Genomic DNA, 24,423 nt, shown 5'->3' on the forward strand with positions numbered 1-24,423 from the left:
GTTACGAGCTGCTATCACGAGACGAGTGGGGAGGCCTCGGAAGGGCAGGAAGAAAAGGGTCGGCAGGGCGGAGCTTTGCAGGCAAACGAGCCGCAGTCGCGCTCGACGCCCACCAAGTCAACTTTGGCTCGTCGTCGTCGGCAGCCTCCGCCGCTCCTCCTCCTCCCTCACCACCACACTCAGCTACCGCAAGCATGGCCTCCCTCGCTGCTGTCGGTGCCAAGCACGTCGCCAAGGGGTGAGCCGCTCGTCTCCCACCTCTTCCTCGCCGTCTCGAGCGCCACGCCACGGACGAGTCGGCCGGTTGGCGCACGTCGACCACCGCAGCTCGCGGTGCGCCTGTGGGCGGTCTAGAGCGTGCCGATGGCGTGCAGGAGCTCTCACCGAACGTCGCGCGCGACCTGGCGGCCCGTGTGGCCACCTCTCGTCCGAGGAGCATCCTCGCCCCGTTCTCAATAAGATCACGCGCTCACCTCGCCCTTGCCTCCCCTCCCTCTCTCCTTGCGCGCCGCATCTCCCCTTTGCGCAGTGTCGGGCGCTTCACCGAGATGGTCATGACCGAGGGCAAGGGCTCGTACCTCAAGACCGAGTGCGGCCGCACCATCCTCGACTTTACCTGCGGCAGTGCGTCCACCCTCTCTCTTTGTGCGGGTCGGGCCATCCTGATCGTGAGCTGACAATGTCCCGCCCCTGTAGTCGGCGTGACCAACCTCGGCCACTGCCACCCGGGCGTCACCAAGCAGGCGCAGGAGCAGGTCGGCACCCTCACCCACGGCCAGGTGCGTCCCACCCCTTCTCGTTCCGCGCGCCGCAAGCTCTCGCACATAGTCCAGAGAGCAACTGCTCACCGTCTGCTCCCGCCGCCACAGATCAACCTCGGCTACAACAAGCCGCAGATCGAGCTCATCCAGAAGCTCCTCCCCGTCATGCCGCACAAGAGCCTCGACTCGTTCTTCTTCTGGAACAGCGGCGCCGAGGCCGTTGAGGCATCGATCAAGCTCGCGCGCCACGCGACGGGCAAGCAGAACATCATCGTCGTCCAGGGCTCGTACCATGGCCGGACGTTCGGCACGATGGCGCTCACCAAGAGCAAGACGATCTACGGCGCCGGCTACGCTCCGCTCATGGTGCGTCGAGCGACTTCTCTTGAGCCCGTCGAGGACGAGCCCGATGAGGCGGACCGGAACAGGAGCACTGACCTCCTCCCTCTCCTCCCGCAGCCCGGCGTCTTCACCACGCCCTACCCGTACTGGCACCAGCTCGGCCTCCCGCACACCACCGCCAACGAGGACCTCGTCGAGAACGCCCTCTACCGCGTGCGTCCTGCCTATCCCCCTGTTCGTCGAGCCAGAGTCGAGCGAGGCACTCACTCGTCCTTCTCGCCCTCCCGCAGCTCGAGCTCCTCCTCAAGCAGGAGACTGCACCGCGCGACACGGCCGCGCTCATCATCGAGCCTGTTCTCGGCGAGGGCGGCTACATTCCGGCGCCCAAGGGCTACCTCGAGGGCCTGCGCCGCATCTGCGACGAGCACGGCATCCTCCTCATCATCGACGAGGTCCAGACCGGGTTCGGCCGCACGGGCAAGTACTTGTGCGTCTTGATGCTCCCTCCCTCTCCGTTCTTTCGAAGCCGTGGCTCTGCGCCGCTCGGCGTTTCCGTCGCCAACATCGACTGACGCCCTCGCGCCCCTCGCCCGCAGCGCCATCGAGCACTGGCCCGAGGTCCGCCCCGACATCATGGTCATCGCCAAGGGCATCGCCAACGGCTTCCCGCTGTCAGGCATCGTGTCGCGCAAGGAGCTCATGGACAAGCAGCCGGTGCGTCGCCCACGAGCCTCTTGTCGAGCGGTCCCCCCTGCCCGACTGCCGTTCCGGGCCTCGTAGTGCACGTACTGACACGCTCCCTCGTCCACAGGCCGGCTCCCAGGGCGGCACGTACGCCGCCAACGCCGTCAGCTGCGCCGCTGCGTGCGCCGTCCAGGACGCGTTCAGGACCGAGGGCGTCTTTGAGAACATCGACGCGCGCTCGCACGAGATCTTTGGCCTGTTCAACGACCTCAAGGCCGACCCGGTCATTGGCGACACGATCGCCGAGGTTCGCGGGCTCGGACTGAGTGCGTCCAGCTTTCCCTCGTCGCGCGAGCGGGTCGATCCTGCGGCAGTCGCGTTCGGATCGACTCGCTCCTTGCGACGCTCGAAGTTGCTCGTCACGGCGAGCGCGATACTGACTCTCGTTGGTCACTCTCCCTCGCAGTGGTCGGCGTCGAGTTCAAGTCGCCGACGGACCGGTACACGCCCGCGCAGGGCAAGGTGCCCGCCAACATGGCGAGCCGGGTCCAGAACAAGTGCCTCGAGAAGGACCTCCTCGTCCTCACGACGAGCGTGTACCAGACGATCCGGTGCGTCCCGCTCTCTCTCTCTCTTTCTGTCGCGCTCTCATCCTGTACGGCGTACTGACCTTGCCGTCTCGCCCGCCTCCTCCCCCCCCCTCGCCGACCTCTCCCGACCACAGCTTCATCCCGCCCCTCAACATCTCGAAGGAGGACATGGCCAAGGGCTGCGACATCATCCGCAACGCCATCACCGAGGTCGTCAAGGAGGGCTGAGCGCAGCCTCTCGCGCCGTCGTCGACATAGAGCTTCGGGAGGAATTCGGGGGAAGGAGCCGTCGCGCACATAGGTTCTCGCAATTGCATCTGTACTCTGGGCCCGTCCTTGAGCGCCGTCGAGAGCAACCGAGAGCGCGAGCGTGCGGAATTTGTGAGACCCGAGGTGGAGCTGCGACGACGAGCTCCCCTCCTCCTCCCTCAACGCGCACTCAGCTACACAGCAGCACCCGCACCCTACTCGCTGCTCCTCGTCCACCATGCTCCGCACTCTCGCCCGCACCGTCCCCCGCCGCGTCGCCTCGCAGGTTCACCCTCGCCTCCTCTCGACCGTCTCGCCCATCTACACGACGACGTCGACTGCGACCGGATCGAGGGCTGCGGGCACGATCAAGACCGAGTCTGGGCTCGAGCTCAAGATGGACATGCCCAAGGAGGTGCGCTCACCTCTCCTCCTCCTCCTCCTTCTCCTCTCCCAGGACGGCGCACTGACGGCTTGCTCCTTCAGCTCGGCGGCAAGGGCGCGCAGCACAACCCCGAAGAACTTTGGGGCGCCGCGTACGCGACGTGCTACCTCTCGGCGATGGGTGCGACGCACGGCAACCTCAACAAGGGCGCCAAGCCGCTCCCCAAGTCGACCAAGGTCGACGCCGTCGTGAGCATCGGCAAGGACGCCGACGACAAGGTCGCTGTGCGTGCTGCTCTCTCGTCTCACGACGTGTGACGCCTCGAGCGCGAGTCGCTGACCACTTTCCTCGTGTCCCTCCCCTTCCCCTCTCGTCTTCTCGCAGGGCTTCCTCCTCGCCGTCGAGCTCAACATCCACGCCGCGCCCCTCAAGGAGGTCGGCCTCAATGACGAGCAGATCCAGAAGCTCGTCGAGGAGGCGCACAAGATGTGCCCCTACTCGCGCGCTGTCGAGGGCAACGTCGCCGTCAAGCTGACCGTCGTCTGAAGGACGACGGCGGGCACGACGGCGAAGAGGGAGACTGGCGCATGAAAACAAAGCAGTGCACTTTGGTCGGGTAGGCGACGGCGAGACCGCGGCACAACTCGCGCGACGGACGAGCACCGCCTCTCGTCCTCGAGGCGTTTGTGCTCGCCCCGCTGTTTTCCGCTTCTCGTCCCGGCTTTTTGCGCTCCTTTTCATCGAGTGAGGCTCTGCTTGACTCTCGCTTTCTTGCCTGGTCTCCTCTGCCTCCCTCGCACGTCGTCCTCGCCGGCGACCGACCTCCTCGAGCCGATGGCGCTTTCCGCCTACGAGCCTGGTCGTCGCTCCGTCTTCTCGCGCTGCGTCAAGGCCTTTCGCGACCCTCTACGGGCGATGCGTGCCCCGATCGACCGGCGCGACCTGTCTGCGCTCGAGGAGCACTGGCGCGAGGTCGAGCGAGGAGAGGGAACGACGGCGGGCTACAGCGGTGCGTCCTCCTTCCTCTTCCTCTCCTTCTTCTCCTACGACAGGCAGCTGACCTATCTCGAGCACCCGCAGAGCCCGACCGCCGCGCTACACTGCAACACGCGATCCCGCCGCTCGCGTCCTGCTGGGTCGCCGTCCACGCGCCGCGGCAGGCGACCGAGGAGGCCGTGCGGGCGCTCTGCACGAGCGTGGACGCCGAGGTGGAGCGGCTCGAGCGTCGAGCTGCCGAGCAGGGGCGAGCGCTCGAGCGAGACGGGGCAGGAGACACGGCGGGCGAACAAGGTGCGCCTCGACCTCTCCTCTTCTCCTCGCCCTCGTCGCCCGACCCTCTCGTGCCAGTACGGCGGACGCGCACTGATTGATCCCCAGCCACGGTGCTCCTCGTCCCCTGCGCAGCCTACGACAACGTCGTCGCGCGACTCGCCCTCGCGCAGAAGAAGTGCAAGTACCTCCGACAGCGGTTGCGCCGGTTCGCCCAACCTCGAGGGCCAGTCGGTGTGCCTCTAGACCGAGAGCGGTACGGCAACGAGGGGCCGGCGTGGGCGCGAGAGTGAGTAGCTCGTCGCTCGTCGTCGTCGTCGTCGTCGACGAGGACCGTGCACCGATGCGCCCTCTTTGCGCGCACGGTGGGCGGCCTCTGAGAGAGTCTCTCCCGAGAGCATGAAAGCCTGCGCTTGGCAACGTCTGGCTTGGCTCGCTTGCAAGAGTCGACGAGGCGAACGAGGGCGAGGCGGGGTTTTGGCCACCGCACGCTCCTCCTCGAGGTTTCCCCCGCCTTTCGCCCCCGTCCGCCTCCCTCTACCTCCTCCACCTCATTCACTCTCGCCCTCACAGCACGGGCGCAGCCACCCACAGCGGGCATGGCACCGGCACAGTGCCCCAGCTCGCCCCTCAGCACCCTGTCGTCTCTCTCGTCCCACTCGCGCCGCTCGCCAAGTCCCGCCCGCTCCCACCTCACCGACGACGACATCGCTCAGCACGCCTCCGGCGAGCACCTCGACACCGCCAGCGACCATCAGCAGCACAGCACGGCGGCGGGCCAGCACGAGTTGAGCGAGGGGAGCGACCGTGGCAGGCGCGGCGACTCGGCGGGCGACGACGACGCCAAGATGAGCGAGGTCAAGGGCATGGGCACGGGCACAGGTCGGGCGAGGTCGACGACGGTCGAGATGAGCGGCGAGGGCATGTCGGGCGAGGTCGTCAAGGAGCGCGAGCGCGAGGTCATGCCCGAGGTCGACCAGGAGGAGTTCCGCTCCGACATTGCCGGCTTCGAGGTGCGTCTCTAGTCTCTCTTGAGATTCACTCTCATGACGGTGTACTGACTGTGGAAGTGTCGACCTCGACAGGAACCTCGTTCGACGACTACCCGCCCCTACCACGCCGCACCTCCCCTTCTTGACGCACAGCCCCCTCCTCCACCCCTCACGCCTCGCTCCCAGAAGATGTTCGACAACTTCGACATGCGCCGCGTCGCCTATCCTCGCCCCTCGCCGCCGCCACCCGACCGCGTCGTGTACCAGTACTTTGCCGCCCTGCCGTACCCGAACAGCGGCGGCCACTTGGTCGGGATCGGCGGCCGCACCGCCACCGACATCCGCTTCCGCAGCGGCGTCGGCAGCTTCTCGGTCTTCATCCGCGAGGACGAGCTCGCCTACGTCGTCATCATCGGCACCCGGCGCGCCATCCAGCTCGCGCTCGACATGGTCAAGAAGATCGAGGGCGGCGACGCGGCGCACGTGCGGCGGGGCGCGTGGGAGCGCATGCGGAGTCAGGCGGCCGGGTCGAGCTGGGCCGACTACGACGAGGTCAACCTCGAGCGCGTCGACGGCTGGTGGCTCCTCGACCGCTTCACCGACGCGGCCCACGACGCTCGCACGCGCAACGCCCCGCACTACGCTCGCGACCCCGGCCGCCAGCAGGGCGACGCCGTGCCGTACGGCGGTCAGCCCGTGCCGAGCGCGTGGCGCAACGACTCGCGCGCCTCGTACCCGTCGGCGACGAGCCGCGACTACCGTATCCCGCCGCCCGAGCGGCCCGCGTCCGAGGCGCGCAGCAGCGTGCGCCCCGACGAGTACCCGCGCGACGAGCCGTCCCGTACCTCGGCACGTCGCCGCTCGTCGAGGTCGGCGAGCCCGCCCCGCCGGTCGGGCCGCTCGGACCGCTCCCCTTCCCGTTCCCCTCCCCGCTCGTCCTCCCTCTCGCCTCCGCCCTCGCGCATCGACACGCCTCGATCGTCGCAAGCGCCGAGGGCGAGCAGGCCGGGTCGCTCGCACCGCCACGATCCGTCGACCACGTCGTCCGAGAGCGTCGAGCACGCCTCGTCGCTCAGCATCCCGTGCGTCTCCCTTTTTCTCCTTCCGCCTCTCGTCGTCTATGCAGACCCTGACGACTGATCGCCACGTCCCACAGCATTCCGGTGTCAGCCATCGAGCGCTTCGTCGGCGCGAACGCGGGAGGCCACTTCATCACGCAGACGACGGGCGTCCGGCTCGTCGTCGAGGCGGCGCTCGACAGCACTACGCTCCGTCTTGAGCTCGGCCCCGGCGCGACGAGCCAGAGCCTCGTCGAAGCTCGCCAGCTCGTCGAGAAGGTCCTCGCGAGCAACGGGCTCGGCGAGCAGTCGGGCACGCGCTGGTCGAGCGCGCCGAGGTCGAGCAGGGAGGACTCGCGGCACCGCTCTGGACGCGAGCGCGAGTCGGACGGGCACGAGCGTGGCGGCGGCAGGGACCGCCGCGGTCGCTCGCGCTCGAGGGAGCGCGAGGGGAGCCGGCACGAGAAGGGTCGGGGCGAGGGCAGGGGCAAGGGCAGGCGCCGCGATGGTCGAGACGAGACGAGCCGCAAGGAGAAGGGGCGGGACAGCCGCAGGAGGGACGAGAGGGTGAGTCCTCATTCCGCTCGCTCGTCGTCGTCGTCGACGATCGTGAACTGACTCTTGCTCTCGACGCACAGAGCTACTCGCCCGCCCCACGCAGCCGCCAATCGGCCGACACGCGTCGTGCCCACCGCCCTCGCGATGACGACCGCTCGACGCGACCGCGCTCGCGCTCGCCGACGCCGACGACGGCTTCCCCTCGCCGTTCCTCCACCGCCCGCACCACCGCCCAGCTCGACCACCGTCCGTACGACACAGTGCCGCACTCACAGTACGCCGCCCCTCGGCACGCGCAGCACAAGTCGTCGTCGACGAGCGGTCGGCCGCCGCCTCGCGAGTGGGACCTCCAGATCGAGCGGGACCGCGCCTACGAGGCGCAGGACTCGAGGTGGGGGTGGCAGCGGGGGACGTGAGCCGCCGAGACGGCTGGATCGGCGCAGCGGCGGGTGGGCGCGAGGCGGGGAGAGGGTGAGGAGCGGGCGCCGGAAGGTGGTCCTGCGGGAGGGTCAGGAGGACGAGTGCTTAACGGCAGAGGAGGCGCCGTAGATCCGCTTGAACAGATGTCACGACCCTACTGTGGCACGGTGAGCGGGCTGAAAGCCTGCCTCGTCCCCGTCTTCGTCGAGCCCGAGCGAGACGAGCCGTTCCTCGACGCTCGGACCGCCTGCTCGACACTTCCCTCTTTTCCTCTGCACGCCGCTTTGCGCTCGGTGCCGCCAGTAACGCCTTTCGCACGGAGCGAGAGACTCGAAACTGGCGCAGCGTACCTCGAGCACTCGTCGCCGTCCCGAGCCCAGGCGCGTCGTCGACAGAGTTCGGCTCTTTCTTGACCGCCTCTGCCTCGCCGTCTCTTCACTTCGCTCTCGCCTGAGCTTCGTTTCTTCTCACACTCTTCAAGCAGCTGTCTCGAGCGACAGAGCCACCCATGACGATCGAGTGCGTCCCTCTCTCCTCCTCCCCTTCCCCACCTCGCTCTGCGCGTTCGTCGCGACGCGTCGGCGTGCTCACACTCTTGCCTGGCCTCGCAGCCCTGCAGAGACCGACACGTTGATCGGGTCGCCGTGCTCGACCGACAAGAGCTGCGCGTCGCCCGAGGTCGACAACGTGCGAGTCGACGACGACGCACCCGGCGTGCGCAACCACCCGGCGCCGCCGTACTCGCCGAGCGCCTCGTCGTGGGCTTCCAGGCGTCGCAATATCGTGTGGGCAGGCCGACTCGGACTGCTCTGCTTCGCCGCCGCCGTCTACGTGAGCTTTTTCCCCAACTCAGACACGTCGTCCTTCGAGAAAGTCGACTCACAGTCACTCGTTCCGCAGTTCATGGTCACGCTCGACACGTCTCGACCATATACCTGTCCCGACCCGTTCGCCCCTCGGTCCGCCACGTCCTCGCTTGAGCGCAGGTCGAGCACGTTCGTCGTCCCGACCTTGTCGCCCTCGTTCACCTTGGCGCTCATTCACGACCTGTCGACCTGCAACTCGTTCGAGGTCGTCATCTCTCGTACCGACGTCGAGCGTTGCAGGCGCGCTGAGTACGAGATCGAGCCGTCGCTCGACGAGGACCTGAACCAGTGGATCAAGTCGCGGCTCGGCTCGGATACGTTTGCCGTCTCAGTCGAGGGCGCCGAGCGGCAGCTCCTCGACGTCCCGAGCGAGTACCTCGGCAACTGCTCGTACGCCTACCGGTTCAACCTCGTCAACGCGGGCCCCGTCTGGATCACGGTCGAGCTCCTGCACGAGGTGCGCACGGACCTCGCTCCCTTCTCTCGCCTTGCCCGCCTCGTCCTAAGCTCTACGAACACCCGCAGGACTACGAGGGCTTCAAGGAGCCTCGCGAGGTCGTCACGACGCGGCCTGCTCCCGTCCTCGCACGACTACCTCTCCTCGAGGGCCCTCTCAAGGTCGATCTGTGCCCGTCGAGCTGCGCGCCGTACATGCCGCCGCGCCTCGTCCCGGACGAGCTTGTCGTCTCCCTGTCGTCGTTCGACGCACCATCTTCTCTCGGCAACGCCGTCGAGCGGGCCCGTCCGACGCCTCTTCCGCCGTGCAACTCGACCTCGTCTTTCGCCGGCGCCTACCTGCCCCTGCCGCACTACGCCCTCGCCCATCCACAAGCTCGTCTCCCCGAGTCGACGCGTGCGACGGCAGAGCGGCGAGCGTCCGCCGGCCTGTACACGTATCACCGGCCGTCGTGCTCGATGGACCACGCCGGCGTGCGCTTCGTCGACCACTCGCCCTGTCTCGCGAGCCGCCACAAGGCGCTCTTCCTCGGCGACAGCCACGCTCGAGTCGCTTACGACGTCATCAAGTGGCGACTCGAGGGGCACGACGACTTTGCGCTCGAGAGCCCGAAGGACCTGCTGAAGAACTCGACGTTTGAGAACCTTGGTCTCGTGCGTCGGCTCCTCTCTCTCTCTCTCTGCCCCTCTCTCGAGCCAAAACCTGTCGACAGCACTGACACAGAGCCGCTCGCAGTACTTCAAATGGTGCGCACGAGCCGCTCGAGTCGATCTCGCCGCGCCCGGTCGACTAACTTCTGCTGCCGCACGTCCGCAGGGACTCGTACTTCGACCAAAAGCTCAGCTGCGACTACCTCGACCAGTTCGACTCGATTACCTTGAGCACGGTGCGTCCCTCTCGTCCCCTCGAGCCTGCCCGTCACGCGGGCCTGACCTTCGACCTCGTCGTCCTCGCCCAACAGGGCTCTCATCCGGCGTGCTTCAAGTGCGCGCCGACATCGCAGTGGGTCAAGCACGTCGAGACTCGCCTACACGACCTCGCCGACCTGCTGCGCACCTGCCCGACCCGAAAGTCGCGGTCCCTTCTTCTCTTCACCTTGCCCTCGTTCCCGCCGGAAATCGGCCGCAACGACTGCCGCACCGGTCCGCGCATGCACAGATGGAGCGAGGAGCTTCGTCGGATCGCCCACGAGCAGGGTGAGTGGGAGATCGTCGACGTCGAGCAGTACTCGAGGCCCATGCAGGACGACATTCGCCTCTTCGACGGGACCCACTGTGCGTCCAGCTACCTTTCTCTCTCCCCTCGGAGCCTGCCTCGTTCCATCAAGGTCACTGACCGTCCTCCACGTGTGACAGTCCTGCGCACAGAAGCCATCGACCCCGTCGTCGACGAAATCATCGCACGCCTCGGGTTCTGCAGCGAGAGGGCGGTGGGCGAGCAGTTGGCGTAGCTCTCGATCGGCAGGCAGGAGACGAGTCGAGTCTGAGTGCAACGCTGTGTGTGTGCCGTCCAGCTATCTTGCGAGAGTGAGCTGCAGAGCGAGTCTTTTCGACGAGGTCGACCTTCCCAAGTCGACGGCTTCGAGCGAGCATGCTGCCTGGTTCGAGAAGTGGCGAGAGTGGGCGCGCCCGACACGCTGTCAGAGGGGCACGAGGAGAGGGAAGCGTCTGTACCAGGAGCACGGTGGAGCAGGGCAGAGCGGCGAGGGCAGAGACCTGCGAGAGAGGGTCCGAGCGAGCCTCTCTTCCCTCCTTTTCCGCTCTCGCGCCTGCTCTTTGGCCTCGAGAGATCCCTGTGCACGAGCTCTCATGCTCTCACTCTCGCTACAGAGGTCGACAGAGTGCACGGCTAAGTACGACGAGATGAGAGGCGCTCTAAAGCTACGAAAAGATCGACACAGAGGATGGGGAGCAACGCCGACGCCCCGCAGGGATGACAACAACCAACCGAGGACGACAGAGATCTAGTACGAGGAGGAGACGAAAAAGGAGGGTATCGAGAGGAAGAAGGGGGATGCGAGAGGGAGGAGGGGCTCACTCCTCCTTGTCGGAGAGGGTCACCTTGGGGCGAGTGTGGGTCCAGTCGCGGCACCACGTCTTGTCCGGGTCGGCGAACCGCGTGAAGCACGTGCCGTCGTACATCCAGCCGGCGCCGGACTCGGTCGTCAAGTCCCAGATGCACCTGCGCGCGACGAGGACGAGGTCATTCGGCCGCCGAGGGCGAGGAAGACAGGGAGCGAGGGACGCACCACGCCGAGCACTGGAAGAGGGCCGAGCGCTGAAGCTTGCGCGGGTGGAACTTGGCCTCGGGACGGCAGTTTTCGGCCCGCTCGAGCGAGTTGATCCAGCTCGACATGTCCGGGCTCGTCTCGCCGCAGCGGTCCTGGAGCTCCTTGCCGACGCCGTGTCGGGGCGGCGCACGCAGCTTGTTCTGCGAGACGGCAAAGTCGGTCTCGTCGTGGTTCTCCATGAGGACGGCCTGCAAGGGAGATGAGAGTGAGTTTCGGGGCGAGAAGGGAAGGGAACGAGGAAGAGGCGGACGCACTTGAAGAGCATAGTGCGCGGCCGGGTTGACAGGCAGCTGCGCCGGCTGACGCCACGACCCCTCGTGGACGTGCTTCTTGTCCTGCGCGAGCTTGGCGACGCGCAGCTCGTCGAGCAGGCCCGTCTGCAGGATGCGCCAGTCGAGCTTGTCCTGCGCGACGGCTCGTGTTCGCGCCGCACGTTCACGCCGAGCGCCAGGACCGACGGCGATGGCGACGCCGAGCGCGTTGGCGAACTTGGCGGCGGCGTCGGCCGGCGAGTCGGACGAGGGCGCGTCGACGAGGATCCCGACGTCGTGAGCGAGGAGGTCGGCGACGCCGCTCGTGCGCGTCGAGACGACGCCGAGGCCCATTGCCATCGCCTCGCCGAGCGTGCTCGACGTCTCGTTCGAGGTCGACAGGCGCAAGTAGACGTCCGAGGCGGCGAGGTACGACTCGGGGTGGTCGAGCCCGCCGGCAAAGACGCGCACGCGCCTCGTGAGGTCGCGAGCGGCGATCTCGCGGTTGATCGTGTCGAGCGAGACGACGCCGTCGCCACCGCCCGTGTCGGTCGTGATGAAGACGACGAGGAACCGCGAGTGGCCCTGCGCCTCGAGGGCGGCGACGACGGCCGGCATGAAGTGCGGCCGGTGGACCTCGGCGAGCGGCGACGAGACGAGGATTACGGTCGTCTTGTCGGTGACGCCGAGCAGCTTGCGCTTGGCGTAGGCGCGCACCTTGCGCGACACGGGGAAGAAGGCCTGCGTGTCGATGCCCGACGGGAGGACGCCGACCGACAGGGCCGAATGGCCGGCAGCGACGAGCTGTGCGGCGACGTTGGACGACGACACGAGCGTTCGAGCCGTGAAGCGCTCCGAGATCGTGGACAGGACGAACGACTCGCTCGAACCGTCGACGTGGAGGTACTGCGAGCAGACAGCGACGATGAGTCTCGGCGGCCTCGACACGAGAGTAGAGGGGAGAAGAGGACGCACGTCGACAAAGCGCACGTCGGGAAGGTGCTCGGACAGGGCGGGCAAGAGCTCGTACAGGAGCTCCGACTCGGCAAAGACGACGTCGTGGACGCCGCGCGACAGGACGAGGTTCTTGAGGTACCCTGGCGCATCGCTCGGGCGCACGTACGACGGGAGGACGTGGACGTCGTGCGTCCACTTGAGGAGGTCGGGGCGCAGGGCGAGGCCGTCTTGAGGGCGGAAGTGCGTCGCCACGACCGTGACGCGGTACCCGTCGGCGGCGAGCAGCTCGAGCTGGTGGAGGGCGGCGAGGCCGGCCTGCGTCGGCGCAAAAGTTGACAGGACGAGGAGGAGCGTCTTGCCGTCGGGAGGTGGGGCGAGGGCGTTGACGAGCGGGAAGTTCCACCGGACGTTCTCGAGCTGCTCGGCGGGTCGGGGCGCGATCTCGGGGAAGGCGCCCGACGTGACGAGGGCCGAGAACTTGTCCTTGATGTGCAGCGACGACGGCGCCTTGCCGAGAGCGAGGATCGAGCGGCGCTTGCTCTCGGCCGGTTTGATGCGGTGCCAGAACAGCGCCTCGGGGACCGTGCCGCCCCAGTAACCCTCCTGCAGGTCCAGGTGAGAGTTAGTAAGGTGGTACAGGAGCCGAGAGGAGGCGAGTCGAGGCGCACCTTGGCGAGGCAGAGCCAGAGCATCCAGTTCTCGGCGCCCAAGAACTCGTCGTCCTCCTCGTACCGACACCCGCTCTGGAGGAGCGCCCGGGTCGTCACGACGGCCGCGTCGGGAACGTGGTTGTGCTACGGGCGACGAGCGAGAGTCAGGGAGGCGCAGAAGGACAAGAGAGGCGACGAAGGACGCACCATGACGAGGTGCTTTGCGCCCGTGTGCAGCCCGCCGTACCCGAGGCTGTTCTCCTCGCCGAACCGCACGACCTGGAAGCCGCCGAGGTCCCAGAGCCCGTTGCTCTCGAGCATGAACACGACCTGCGGGATGTATCGTCGGTCAGTCGGCTGCGATCGAAGCGAGGGACCGAGGAAGAGGTTCGGGACGCACCTTCTCGAGCGCCGTCAACTCGAACAGGTCGTCGTCCTCGAGGCTGACGACGTATCTCGGCCGCTTGCCCTCGTCCATCTCGCCGAGGTACTCGAGCGCGCGGTTCCTGCTGCGCCCGACGCCCAGCCCGCCCTCGTTCCGCAGGACGACGACGCGCGCATCCTTCTCGAGGTCGGCAAGCACGACGAGCGCTTCGGCACTCGTCGTCGCGTCGTCGACGATGATCCACACGAGCGACTGCAGCGACTGGCCGAACACGCTCGCCGCCGTTTCTCGCAGCCAGTCGGGATGCGCGTCCCGGGTCGTCGTGACGACGGCGACGACGGGCAAGACCTGGGCGTACAGGTCGGGCGAGAACAGGAACTGGCGGGCGGAAGGCCGTGACGGGGCGACAGGGTGGTTCGAGTAGTCGAGGAGCGCGGGCGAGTGATGGACGGGGAGAGGCGACGACGAGGGCCAGAAGACGTCGGGCGAGGCGGCTGTGGGCCCGCCTGCCGCGCCGCGCTTGTGGTGCAGCTGCGTGACGGCGTGCTGCAGGTGCGCGTCGTGCCGGTACCACGCCCACAGGAGGAGCGGCTGAGCGACGACGGCGAGGACGAGGAACACGGGGGAAAGGCGGCGGCGGCGGCGCTGCTTGCCCAGGGACGAACGGCTCGGCGTGCTGCGGTACAGCAGAGACGGCATCGCGCCTCTTTGCGCCCGAGTCGTGGTGGTGCCGAGCGGTGCGAGAGGCGAGGGGAGGAGCTCGAGCCCGAGCGGTGGGAGGAGATACCGACAGGGGGCGCAGGTGAACCGGCCGGGATTCCCCTCCGATCAGGCTTCTCGCCACGTGCGAGCTTGTGGGGGAGGAACGCCGCCGGGCGATCCGCTCGAGGCTCAGCGCTCAGCTCGCGGCGTGCGCAGGTACATTCTTGCGCTCGCGGACGAGTCCAAATTTGCCGCTGCACTCTCTCCATGCGTGCGTGTCTCTCCGACGCGGCTTTCTGCGCGTGCGAGGCTGCTCGCTCTGGCCGGGGTCGTTTTACTCTGGCCTCGACCGACGCGAGGCGCGAGAGAGGGGGAGACATGACGGCTCGAGATACAGGGGAAGACGACGAGGCACTGGAGAGGACGAGAGACGAGGAAGAGAGCCTGAGAGGACGGGAAAGAAGACGAGAGAGGGAAGAGGGGGAGAACGGGAAGGAGGGCGAGGACGGCTTTCTCGCTTCTCGAGGGCGACCGCAGCAGCTCCCTCGCGCAGCCGACACAATCGAGAGATCTCGCTGCGTCGAGGCGAGGCGGCTACTGCGGCAGGACGCATTTGCCGGCGTCGAGGACGTAAGGGGAGCGGCACGCGAGGGCGGCGTCCGGGCCCGTGCACGAGTCGATCTCGACGCCGCCGCACGACTTGCAGCGTGGGCCATCTGCAAAGAGAGAGAGTGTGTGAGTCTGTGGACATGTAGGGAGTGATGACCAGGTTTGAGCGACGGACCGGCGGGGGTGCTGTAGTAGTAGGTGGCCGGGAGCGTGCCGTCCGAGTTCTCGCGACACTCGCGAGGGCAGCCGCCCGTGGTCTCGTCGTAGTAGCGGAAGCTGGAGGACGGCGGGAGAGATGGTCAGGTCAAGTCGGCAGGAGGGAAAGGGCTGGCGAGCTCACCAAGTTTCGGCGGTCGCGGCGTTGCACGGCTCGCTCGGGCTCAGGCCCGAGCAGAGGCGGCATCCAGAGCCTGCAGAGCGTGGATGAGAAAGATCAGTCACGTCCTTGTCCGACTGAGGGCGGAAATAGTGAGATGTGGGCGCACTCGGCGTGCCATTCGCGCCGCCCGAGAAGGTCGGCACCGAGAAAAACCCGTCCGAGCAGACGCACTCTTGGGTCTGCGCGTTCCAGAACTGGTAGTCGTTGCTTTCGACAGAGACAGTGTCAGTAAGTCTGTGCGCGCACGGCGCAAGAGAGCGGGACGGACCAGAGGATGCAGCTGTTCGACTTGCTCGCAAAGTGGAAGGGCCGGTTGCAGCCGGTCGGTACGCCGTCCGAGTCACAGGTCGCGACGCCGGGGCCGGTACTGTGGACGATGACGAGTCAGTGCGGCCTCGGCGGTAAAGGCGAGGGTGACGGGAAGAGGGGCGCACCAGGGCACCTTGCACGTCTTCGCGACCGAGTCGAACAAGTAGCCCGACTCGCAGGCGAGGGTTTCGCCCTTGGCGTTGCACTTGGCGACACCTGCGCCGGTGCACGGGGTCGCGATGCCGGCTGCGAGGCGAAAGGCAAGGTCAGGCTCGGGCGAGAGGTGGGAGAGGAGGAAGCGGTCCGAGCAACGCACCTGGGCAGTAGTACCCTGCTGGCGGCCGCACCTGGGCGTAGCACTTGCCGTTCAGAAGGCAGAACTTGGTCTTGCTGTAGAGGCGCAAGACCGTCCAGTGCAGAGCGGCGTCGAGATGATGGGGAAGAGAGCCGGCTCACCAAGCGGTCGCGCCCGTCGGCGACGCGTCCGAGCAGGTCTGCGCGGCCGTCGAGGCGCAGGCGACACACTTGCGAGCTGTCGGTGTCGAGGGTATCAGGTGTGAGGCAGGCGTATGACTGGTCCCGGCGCAGAGAGAGAGAAAGAGAGGAGGGCGCACTTGCGAGGTCCGCGAACGTGCTCGAGGGACAGTTGCTGCTCGTCACGCACTTGCCGTCGGACGTGAGGAAGCTCCCTCGTTGGCTGCGTCGCGTATAGACCATGAGCACGCTGGACCGAGTCGAGAGGGGTAGAGTGGGTGCCGCACCAGGAGAGCGCGACCGTCGCGCTCGTGCACGTGAGCGCGTTGCTCGAGCAGGCGACACACTGCATCGTCGCTGCAGGAGGAGCGAGTCAGTTCGTCGTCGAAGAGGAGGAGATGCCGCGAGAGAGAGAGGACGCGCCAGAGTCGAGATACTGCCGGGACAGACAGGTGGGGGCGGAGGCGGCGACCGACGCGCCGGCAACGAGAGCCGCAAGCGTAGCGAGGAAGCGCATGACGAGAGTATGGAGCTTGAGTCGAGCGTCAAGAGGGCCTGGGACAACAGACAGAGGCTCTCGAGGCGGCGCGAGGGAAGAGAAGCAAGAGGTGCGCCGCGCCGAGAGGCGACACGGGCGCACCCTCGCCCGCCTGACCGGCCACCTCTGCCGAGCCACCGTGCAGATCTATACCGCGTATAGCGGCACACTTGACCGCCGAGAAGCTGCAAGCGAGCGGGCAGCGGATTTACGGACGCAGGACGAAGGGTCGACGACTCGATCGAGCGCAGGGCAAGACCTGCGCTCGAGGGTCCGCATGCGAGACCCGCTGTACTGGGAGAGCTGGGACAAGCAGTGTGCCCTGCACGCCGCTGAGGCGATGAGCGCGCTGCCGCGTCTTCCCTCGCCCACCCCGCCCACCAGTGCGGCACGGCACCGCGCTCCACCGCCGAGCTGGCCCGTCCGAGCACGCACTCCGGTGACGAGAGGCGAGATCGAGCGCTCGCTGCTCTGCAAGGCGGCTGAGGGAGGTCGGACGGCTGGCGAGGTGGAGGCGGGGTGATGAGGACGGTGTCGTCGGAAGGCGACACCGGAGCTCTGGGCGGTCGGGTGGCCGGGCACAGCTCATGTGCCGTGGCCCTCAGCCGAGTCGAGGGGGCTGGCTGTAGTCGATGGAGCGAGATGGCGAAGCGGAAGGCACCCGGCCGCCGCTCTCGAGTCTGTCGAGCTCGGAAACCTCGCTCGAAACACACAGCTTGACAGGCGCCTTAGACTCATGAGCAGAACGTCGCCGAGCTCAGCGAGAGAGCCAAACGAGAGGAGCTTGCCGAGGCACGTGCGGCGCTCTCAGCCTTTCGGACGGTCACTCTCGATGGGCTGTGCCGCGCAAGCATAATCTCGTGACAGTGCGACCCTCGTGCTCGTCCCAGCTACTGCCTCTTCTTCGCCCCCTTGCCCACCGAGCCGGCGCCGCGAGGCAAGACCTCGACCGCGCCCTCGTGCCACAGGTCGGGCCCGACGAGACGCTGCAGGGCGGCGAGCACGTCGCCGTGCGGCACGAGCGCCTCGTGGAGCGAGTCGGCGGCGTACGAGTCGGCGCCGCCGTGACCGCCGAGCTGGATGCCGTCGCAGTCGTCCGAGTCCTGCACCGGCCCGAGGTTCTCGATGTCGAACGCCCGCATCGTCTCCTTGGCGACCGGCGACGTCAACGCGCACGACGGCACCTGGACGAGGTACGGCGCGCTGCGAGGCGCCTCGGTCGAGCGGATCTTGAGGCGCACGTAGGCGCACCGAGAGCGCGTGAGCGGCGCGTCGCTGCTCCTCGCGCGCTCGTCGTCGCCGAGCGGCGCCGGGTGGTGGTGGTGACGGGCCGCCGCTCCCGGGCCGTGCTGCGTCAACGAGCTCGGGACGATGACCTCGCGGTCCTCGTCGCTCGTAGACGCGGTGCCGTGCTTGGGCTGCCCGGACCGGCGGACGCGCTTGGCGGTCGACGAGGGGCCTGCGGCGGCGTCGTCCTTCCTCGAGCGCTTCTTGGCGGCCGGCGTCTGCGGCTTAGACGACGACGCCGATGGCGTTGAAGCCGCTTCGGTGTCGTGCACGACGGAGGAAAGGCGAGTCGAGCGGCGGGCCGGTGACGATTCGACAGGAGCCGCCGGCGTGGCGAGGTCGGCCGAGCGAGTACGGCGAGGCGTCGTCTCGAGATGGCGGATCTCGTTCTTGGAGCGAGCGGGCGAGCGAGGTGGCGCTGCGTCTTGCGGGGCGTCGTCGGCGCCGTCCTCCTGCTGGGCGGACGAGCTGCGGCCGACAACGATCTGCGGCGGCAACGATCTCGTCAGACGCGGTACACCGACCTCGACGTCTGGCCCGCGAGAGAGATAGAGAGAGTGCTCACCTCGTCGTCGTCGCCGTTCATGACCGTGTCGGCGGGCTCGTCGTCGGCCGAGCCAAACTGGATCGGCTGCGACGGGTCCCACTCGCCCGGGTCGACGACGCCGTGAACGAGGAGCGACGTGTCAAGCGTGTCGTCCTGTTGCACAGGGAGAGATGTCAGTACAAGGAGAAGCGGTAGAGAGAGAGAGAGGAGGAAGAGGGAGGAGGGCGCACCTGATCGTTGTTGGCCGCCTCAGCGAACCCGTCTCCCTCCTCGGGCTCGAGGAACGCAGGCTCGTCCTCGCTGCGGTAGCTGATCGGCTCGGACGACGGCGCCTGCGACGTCGCTCTCGGCTCGGCGTCGCCAAAGTCGCCCGCGTCGACGTCCTCGCCCGCCTCGAGAGGCTCGACCGCCGTCTCGCCGACCGTCTCACTCGCGAGAAGAACCTCGCCGACCTCGGTCGACGGCTCGACCGGCGAGCTGGGCGAGGACGACTCGTCGTCGGCCGCCGCCTGCGCCGACAGGTCGCCCGTGACGACCTCTTCGCCGGCGGGCAGGCCGAGGACAGGCCCGACCGCGTTCTCGCCGCCGCTCGCGGCAGTGCGCTTGCGGTCGGGTACGAGGAGCGACAGGATGTCGTCGTCCGAGTCGCCGCTGTCGCTGTCGGCGTCCTCGTCGACCGACTCGTCGAGCGTGATAAAGTCCTCGAACCGGACCTCGTCGGCAGGCTGCGGCTCGGCGGGCGCGATCGACGATGCGGGAGGAGGAGGCGCGGTGTCGGCGGGGGAGAGGGCGTCGCCGAGCGTGGCAGGCGCGGTAGGAGGAGAAGGGTCGGGGAGGAGGGTCGGGTTCTGGGGCGGCGCAACGCCCTCGACGATGGGCGGTCGCTCGTCGGGGCGGACAACAGTCGACGTGGACGTGTTCGTCTCGACGACGACTGGCTCGACGTCGACTGGCTCGACCGGCTCAGCCGGCGCAGTCGCAGCCTCGGCCGGCTCCCGCTCGACCGACCCAAAAGCGTCCGCGTCGTCGTCGATGACGAGCAGCCCGCTCGCGCCGCCGTCCTCCTCGCCGCCCATCTCCGTGTCGACCTGCTCGAGCGTGCCCGCTGCACCCGACGCATCGACCGCCTCCTCGAGCGGCCTCGCCTTGCCGGCGAGCGCCTCGTCCCGCATCTCCTCGTCGTCGACGCCGACCCTGACGGGCGTCTCGTCGACCAAGTCGACACGCTCGTCGTCGCTGTGCACAGGGCTGTCGACGCTGTGCTCGGCGTGAACAGGTGGGTACGGGATCGGCGCGTCGAGCGCCGGGGTCGGGCCGGGCGCGAGCTGGAAGTGCGACGAGAAGGTGCGAGGGGAGAGGGCCGAGGAGGGCGCTGCAGGGGAGGGCGAGCGAGCGAGGTCGAATGCGGTCGGAACGCGGCCGGCGTCGAAGGCCGAGTCGACCGGGGCCGACGGCGTGAACGACGCGTGCGGGACCTCGAGCGCGGCGACGGGCGAGGCGTCGCGGGCCTGCTGCCGCTCGACGGGGGCAGGCGCAGGCGCAGGCTCGAGGGCCCCGGCGCGCATCGGCGGCGGGCTCGGCGGCGCCGACTCGGGGACGAGGGCGAGGTTCTGCGGCGGCGCGACGCCGTCGACGATAGGCGGCCGCTGTTCCTTGGTGTCCTCGTCGTCGACAGGCGGCGGCGTCGCGCCGATGAAGGCATGCGCGTGCGGCGCTGCGGGCGCCGGCGCGACCGACTCGAGCTCGACCGGGCGCGAGGGCGGGAACGACGCGTCGTCGTCGAGGATGGTCAGACCGCCCGACGCCTGGTCCGTCTCGATCTCCTCGCTCGGCAGGTCGCACGCCGCCTTGAGGCGCACCGGGGAGCCGTCCTGCATGCGCGCGAGCGGGACGTGCCGCCCGACGAGCGCCGAGTCGCGCATCTCCTCGTCGCTGACGCCGACGCGGACGGGCGCCTCGTCGACGGAGTCGGCGTCGCCGTCGTCGCTGTGAACAGGGCTGTCGACATTGTGCTCGGACCGCACGGGCGGGTACGGGATGGGCGACGAGAGCGACATGGCCGGGCGGTCCTCGAGGCGGAAGTGCGACGAGAGGTGCGGTGCCGAGATGGTCGGGAGCGGGACGCGAGGCTCGCCGGTCGAGGCGGCGACGTCGGTGGAAGGGACGAGCGGCGTGTCGAAGGCGGCGTCGACCGGGGCCGAGGGCGCGAATGAGGCGTGCGCCGTGGGCGGCTGGGCGACGACGGGCTCGAGGACGATAGGCTCGAGAGCGACAGGTTCCGTCTCGACACGCTCAACGTCGAGTGCGTTGTCCTTGACGACGGGCGGCCCGGCGGCGAGCACGTCCTCCTGCGGCTCGTCGGCGGCGACGTCGGGCGCCAGCTCGTCCTCGGCGCGAGTCGACTCGGCGACCTCGTGGCGCGCCGGCTGCTCGACGTCGGCCTCGGTCGTCGACGACGAGGGCACGTGCTCGGTGCGAGTGGGCGCCTCGAGCGAGACGGGGCGCCCGAGCTCGGCGGGCTGCTCGACGAGGTCGATCGTCTCGGTGGCGGTCGCCTCCTCGACGATGAGCAGCTCGTCGTCGTCGCCATCGTCCATGTCGACGTTGTCCGGTGCCAAGTGCTCGACGGCGGCGTGCTCGGGAGCGACCGGGATGTCGACGAGCTCGGCGGGCTGGAGCGGCTCGGGCGAACGACGAGCGGGTTCGTCGTCGGCGCTGTCGGCGGCGACGGACGACTCGAGGGCTTGTACGTCGAGGTAGGCGAGCTGCAGGAGAAGCAGGGTGTCAGATGGCGAGGTAGAGGAGAGAAGGAGCGACAGAGGACGCACGCTGCGGTCGGAGAGGACGCTCGTACCGCGGACCGAGACGACCTGTCAGGCGAGCGAGTCAGTGTCGATCGCGGAGAGTGTACGGCAGAGAGGCAGGGGCGCACCTCGGACGGGAGCACGGTCTCGCCATCCGTCTCGACCTCGACCACCGAGCTGCCCCTCGCCACGACGACCTCGTCCTCGTCCTCCTCCTCGAGCTCCAGCTCCTCCATCCCGCTCCGCTCGACGCGCAGCTCGCCGACGAACCCGCCCTCGCGCATCTCGATGAGCTCGCCCGCGATCTCGTCGAGGCGCGCCTCGGCCGCCGCGTGCGCCGCCGTCGACTCGGCGTCGGCGGCGTCAGTGCCGCGCCGCTCGAGGTCGGGGAAGTAGGCCGAGCGGTCGGCCGTGTCGGGCTCGTCGTCGTTGTCGGCGGCGTGCGAGCGCGAGGTGGAAGGAGGGGGAGGGGGCGAGGCGGAGGACGAGAGGCGCGCCGAGAGGGGCGAGCCGGGGAGGGCGAACGTCTCGCCGCCGTCGTCATTGGCGTCCTCGTCGCCCGACATGGCGCGCTCGTCGTCGTCGTCGCTCGATAGCGCGAGCTGCTCCGGGCCCGGCAGGCCCGCGCCGTACCGCCCCTCGCCGACCTCGTCCTCGGCCTCGTCCTCGTCGTCCTCGCTCGGGTCAATCGCCTGCCCCGTCATCTCCTCAAACACCCTCTCGACGTCCTGCACCTGCTTCAACACGAGGAGGCCGACTTCGCTGCGGGCCTCGACGGCGCGCTGCAGCTGCACGACGAGCTCGTCGTGCATGGCGAACAGGTCGGACGGCTCGAGGGTCCGCAGGGTGGGCGCGCCGCTGGCGGCCCAGTCGGCGAGGGCGGCGTCGAGGTCGAACGACGAGCGCGAGTCGTCCGAGGCCGAGGCGGAAGGGGAGGGCGAGCGCGAGGCGGACAGGGCGCGAGGGGAGCGCGACTCGGCGCGGGAGAGGTCCGAGGGCGTCGGTGGCGCACGGGCTTTGCCCTTTGCCGAGTAGGGGATGCGCGGGCGAAGGTCCTGTGTGAGAGTGAACGTGCGTGTGAGTGTGGATCGACAGGGCGGGTGAAGGCGAGAGGCAAGAAAGAGCGAGACGGACCTCCGAGTCCTCGTCGGCGTAGACGCCCTCGAGCGGGTTGCGCGACGTCGCCGGCTCATCGACGAGCATCTCGTCGTCGTCGCGCTCGAGGACGAGCTCGGGCTCGCCAGCCACCATCTCGGCGTCGGCGCCCTCGATCCCGCTCGCGCCGGCGCTCGCACCGCTCCCGCCCTCCTCCTCGCGCCCCATCTCGACCTCATCGCCCGGGATCCCCTCGCCGTACCACTCTCCCTCGCGCACCTCGCCCTCGCGCTCGTCCAGCTCCTCGTCCTCCTGCCCCTCGTCCTCGACGTCGGCCCACGCCGCGCTGCTCGCCCCGCCGCCCTCCTCGTCCTCGTCCTCGTCGTCGCCACCGAGCTCGAGCGTCGCCGGGCCCGTCGACTCGCCGTCGCCGCTGCCGTACGGCGCGAGCCCGACGCCCGCTGCGAGCCAGGGCGGCAGCGCGTCGAGCATGGCGGCGTCTGCGGCGAACGGGAGCGCGGCGGCGCTCGCCTGGTGCTCGTCGGGGCCCGCGAGCGCGAGCTCGGCGCCGACGACGAGGTCGGCCTCGACGAGGTGCGGCTGCTCGACCGCGACCGGGCCCGCGTCGCCCGCACCCTGTCCCTCGTCCTCAAGCTCGTCCTCCAGCTCGTCCTCCAGCTCGTCCTCCTCCTCCTCTCGCCCTGCCTCGCCGCCCACCGCGCCATACACCGCCCTTCTCGCGCGGTGCCGCCCGAGCGCCGGCACCTCGGCCGGCGGCGCATGCGCCTGCGCCTGCGCGACGGGCTCGGGCTCGGGCTCGAGGTCGGACGACGAGCCGAGCTCGAGGAGCTCGGTGCCCGAATTGGTGCGCTTGGTCGGCGCTTCGTCGTCGGCCGCGACCTCGAGGTCGTCCTGCACGGGCTCGAGCTCGGGCGCGTCGTCGTCGTCGTCGTCGTCGTACTCGGCGAGGTCGGGGTGCGCGTAGCGCACGGGACGGCCAAACGGGTCGCGGTGCACGCGCTCGGGCTCGTCGTCATCGTCGTCGCTGTGCTCGTCCGACACGAGCTCGTCGGCGTCGACGTCGACGTAGAGGTCGGGCTCGTCCTCGGCGAGCTGCGCCCGCTCGTCGTCGTCGTCGTACGAGCGGTCGACGTCCATCTCGGCGTCGGCGGCGGCGGGATGCTGGCCCGCCCCGGCCGGCTCGATGGACGGCGAGCGCGAGGGCGACCGCGACAGCGACGGCGCCGTCTCGAGCCCGTACGTCCCCTCGCGGCCGTGCCCACCCTCTCCCTCCCACGCTTCCTCGCCGTCCTCGCCCTCGCCCCCATCAAGCCCGAGCAGCCCCTCGTGCTCCGACGCCGACGCGCTCCCTGCGCTGCGCGGGACGAACAGCGGCTTTTCGCGCGCCGGGTGCGGCTGGTCCTGGTAGACGGGGGCGGACGGGACCTGGCGCATCTCGAGCGGGGCCGAGGCTGGGGCAGGGGCGGAAGAGGGCGAGCGGGACGAGGTGCTGGAGCGGAAGTCGGAGTGGGTGGGCGAGGGCGAGGGCGAGAGGGCGCTGCGGGAGGTGGGAGGTGGGAGGTCAAGTGTCAGAATCGGTCGGGACCGAGGTGCGAGAAGGAAGGGAAGGGCCGACGCACAAGTCCTGGACGATGGGCTCGGTTGCGAGGTCGTCGCGGTCGTCTTGGCGGAAGCCGTCGTCGGACGCAGAGGTCGACGACGCGGCGGCAGGAGGAAGGACCTCCTTGACCTCGCCAAAGACGTCCTCGCGCTCGTCGTCCTCGTCGCCCTGGGTCCCGCGCAGCTCGTCCCTCTCCTCCCTCTCCCTCGCCTTCTCATCCTCCCTCTCCCTCGCCCTCCGTTCCCTCTCGCTCCTCGCCTCGTCCCTCTCGCGCGCATGCTCGTCGCGCTGTCGGCGCCTGCGCGCGCTCGGGAGCTCGGCGGCGGGCACAGGTGGGGCGAGCGCGGCGCGGATCGACGACGTGAGGGACGAGACGAACGAGTCGAACGCGGCGGCGGGGAGGGCGTCGAACGGGTTCGAGTGGGCGTGGGACGTGGTGGGGCGAGGGGCGGTCGCCAGGGCGCGGGCGTGGGCGTGCGCGAGGGTGGTGGTGGTGGTTGGGGTGAGGGTACGACTCGCTGGGAGGTCTGAGCGCGGGTGGAACAGAGCTGGGCGGAGTGCGGACGGGGTGCGATGAGGGGTCGAGAGGAGCGAGGGCCCGTCGAGCGGGGCCTGGGTCGGACGGGCTGGCGGCCTCGCCTGGGTGGGCCGAGGAGTGCCGTAGCTCGACATTGTTGGTGCTGTCGGTGCTGCTGCTGGTGCGGGTCGACGAGGGTGAGCGGGGGTCGTGCCCCCACACTCGATGAGGGAGGACGACGAGCGAGACGGCGCGAGAGGGAGAGGGCGGAAGGGAGGGTGTGGGGCGTACCTGTGAGCAAGTCAGGCGCTGCCTGTGTCGTCTCTCGAGCTGTCGAGTGTGGGTGGGTCGAAGGGAGAGCGAGACTCGCTCGAGGC

The 24,423-nt window shown here is 68.9% G+C and overlaps 6 protein-coding genes across 6 annotated transcripts; 4 read left to right on the forward strand and 2 right to left on the reverse strand.

Annotated features, from left to right (window-relative positions):
* Positions 1 to 159: 159 nt before the first annotated feature.
* On the forward strand, positions 160 to 2,712 carry RHOBADRAFT_66792 (uncharacterized protein). Its single transcript, XM_018419083.1, has 10 exons — positions 160 to 238; positions 530 to 624; positions 697 to 779; positions 870 to 1,127; positions 1,221 to 1,316; positions 1,394 to 1,590; positions 1,700 to 1,817; positions 1,915 to 2,113; positions 2,254 to 2,398; positions 2,512 to 2,712. The coding sequence occupies exons 1-10, from the start codon at positions 195 to 197 to the stop codon at positions 2,603 to 2,605; spliced, it is 1,329 nt and encodes a 442-aa protein (XP_018269415.1). The 5' UTR covers positions 160 to 194; the 3' UTR covers positions 2,606 to 2,712.
* Positions 2,713 to 2,823: 111 nt separating this feature from the next.
* On the forward strand, positions 2,824 to 3,625 carry RHOBADRAFT_66793 (uncharacterized protein). The gene is made up of 3 exons (XM_018419084.1): positions 2,824 to 3,041; positions 3,113 to 3,295; positions 3,396 to 3,625. Exons 1-3 carry the CDS (start codon positions 2,865 to 2,867, stop codon positions 3,555 to 3,557), a joined length of 522 nt encoding a protein of 173 aa, XP_018269416.1. The 5' UTR covers positions 2,824 to 2,864; the 3' UTR covers positions 3,558 to 3,625.
* A 220-nt stretch (positions 3,626 to 3,845) lies between these two features.
* On the forward strand, positions 3,846 to 7,304 carry RHOBADRAFT_55121 (uncharacterized protein; the record flags this gene model as incomplete). The annotated part of the gene is made up of 8 exons (XM_018417675.1): positions 3,846 to 4,020; positions 4,092 to 4,301; positions 4,416 to 4,488; positions 4,854 to 4,920; positions 4,997 to 5,293; positions 5,366 to 6,354; positions 6,429 to 6,897; positions 6,969 to 7,304. The coding sequence occupies 8 exons, from the start codon at positions 3,846 to 3,848 to the stop codon at positions 7,302 to 7,304; spliced, it is 2,616 nt and encodes an 871-aa protein (XP_018269417.1).
* Positions 7,305 to 7,816: 512 nt separating this feature from the next.
* Positions 7,817 to 10,081, forward strand: RHOBADRAFT_45944 (uncharacterized protein; the record flags this gene model as incomplete). Its single annotated transcript, XM_018414691.1, has 8 exons — positions 7,817 to 7,827; positions 7,920 to 8,139; positions 8,209 to 8,631; positions 8,700 to 9,284; positions 9,367 to 9,377; positions 9,448 to 9,517; positions 9,593 to 9,905; positions 9,987 to 10,081. The coding sequence occupies 8 exons, from the start codon at positions 7,817 to 7,819 to the stop codon at positions 10,079 to 10,081; spliced, it is 1,728 nt and encodes a 575-aa protein (XP_018269418.1).
* A 583-nt stretch (positions 10,082 to 10,664) lies between these two features.
* RHOBADRAFT_55122 (glycosyltransferase family 4 protein) lies at positions 10,665 to 13,863 on the reverse strand (the record flags this gene model as incomplete). Its single annotated transcript, XM_018417676.1, has 7 exons — positions 10,665 to 10,812; positions 10,880 to 11,109; positions 11,176 to 12,078; positions 12,148 to 12,732; positions 12,798 to 12,923; positions 12,987 to 13,109; positions 13,180 to 13,863. 7 exons carry the CDS (start codon positions 13,861 to 13,863, stop codon positions 10,665 to 10,667), a joined length of 2,799 nt encoding a protein of 932 aa, XP_018269419.1.
* Positions 13,864 to 17,017: 3,154 nt separating this feature from the next.
* Positions 17,018 to 24,201, reverse strand: RHOBADRAFT_55123 (uncharacterized protein; the record flags this gene model as incomplete). The annotated part of the gene is made up of 7 exons (XM_018417677.1): positions 17,018 to 17,947; positions 18,028 to 18,162; positions 18,240 to 20,774; positions 20,838 to 20,879; positions 20,942 to 21,868; positions 21,948 to 23,466; positions 23,549 to 24,201. 7 exons carry the CDS (start codon positions 24,199 to 24,201, stop codon positions 17,066 to 17,068), a joined length of 6,693 nt encoding a protein of 2,230 aa, XP_018269420.1. The 3' UTR covers positions 17,018 to 17,065.
* Positions 24,202 to 24,423: the final 222 nt, after the last annotated feature.

Source organism: Rhodotorula graminis, assembly GCF_001329695.1.
Source record: "Rhodotorula graminis WP1 unplaced genomic scaffold RHOBAscaffold_11, whole genome shotgun sequence".
Lineage (NCBI taxonomy): Eukaryota > Fungi > Basidiomycota > Microbotryomycetes > Sporidiobolales > Sporidiobolaceae > Rhodotorula > Rhodotorula graminis.

What these genes read in the sequence shown, in the direction of transcription:
- RHOBADRAFT_66793 (XM_018419084.1), top strand. Translation starts at nt 2,865, where the DNA reads ATGCTCCGCACTCTCGCCCGCACCGTCCCCCGCCGCGTCGCCTCGCAG. An exon ending in AGATGGACATGCCCAAGGAG is followed by an intron (nt 3,042 to 3,112) that starts GTGCGCTCACCT and finishes TTGCTCCTTCAG; the next exon opens with CTCGGCGGCAAGGGCGCGCA. An exon ending in ACGCCGACGACAAGGTCGCT is followed by an intron (nt 3,296 to 3,395) that starts GTGCGTGCTGCT and finishes GTCTTCTCGCAG; the next exon opens with GGCTTCCTCCTCGCCGTCGA.
- RHOBADRAFT_66792 (XM_018419083.1), top strand. Translation starts at nt 195, where the DNA reads ATGGCCTCCCTCGCTGCTGTCGGTGCCAAGCACGTCGCCAAGGG. An exon ending in GCCAAGCACGTCGCCAAGGG is followed by an intron (nt 239 to 529) that starts GTGAGCCGCTCG and finishes CCCTTTGCGCAG; the next exon opens with TGTCGGGCGCTTCACCGAGA. An exon ending in AGCTCATGGACAAGCAGCCG is followed by an intron (nt 1,818 to 1,914) that starts GTGCGTCGCCCA and finishes CCTCGTCCACAG; the next exon opens with GCCGGCTCCCAGGGCGGCAC.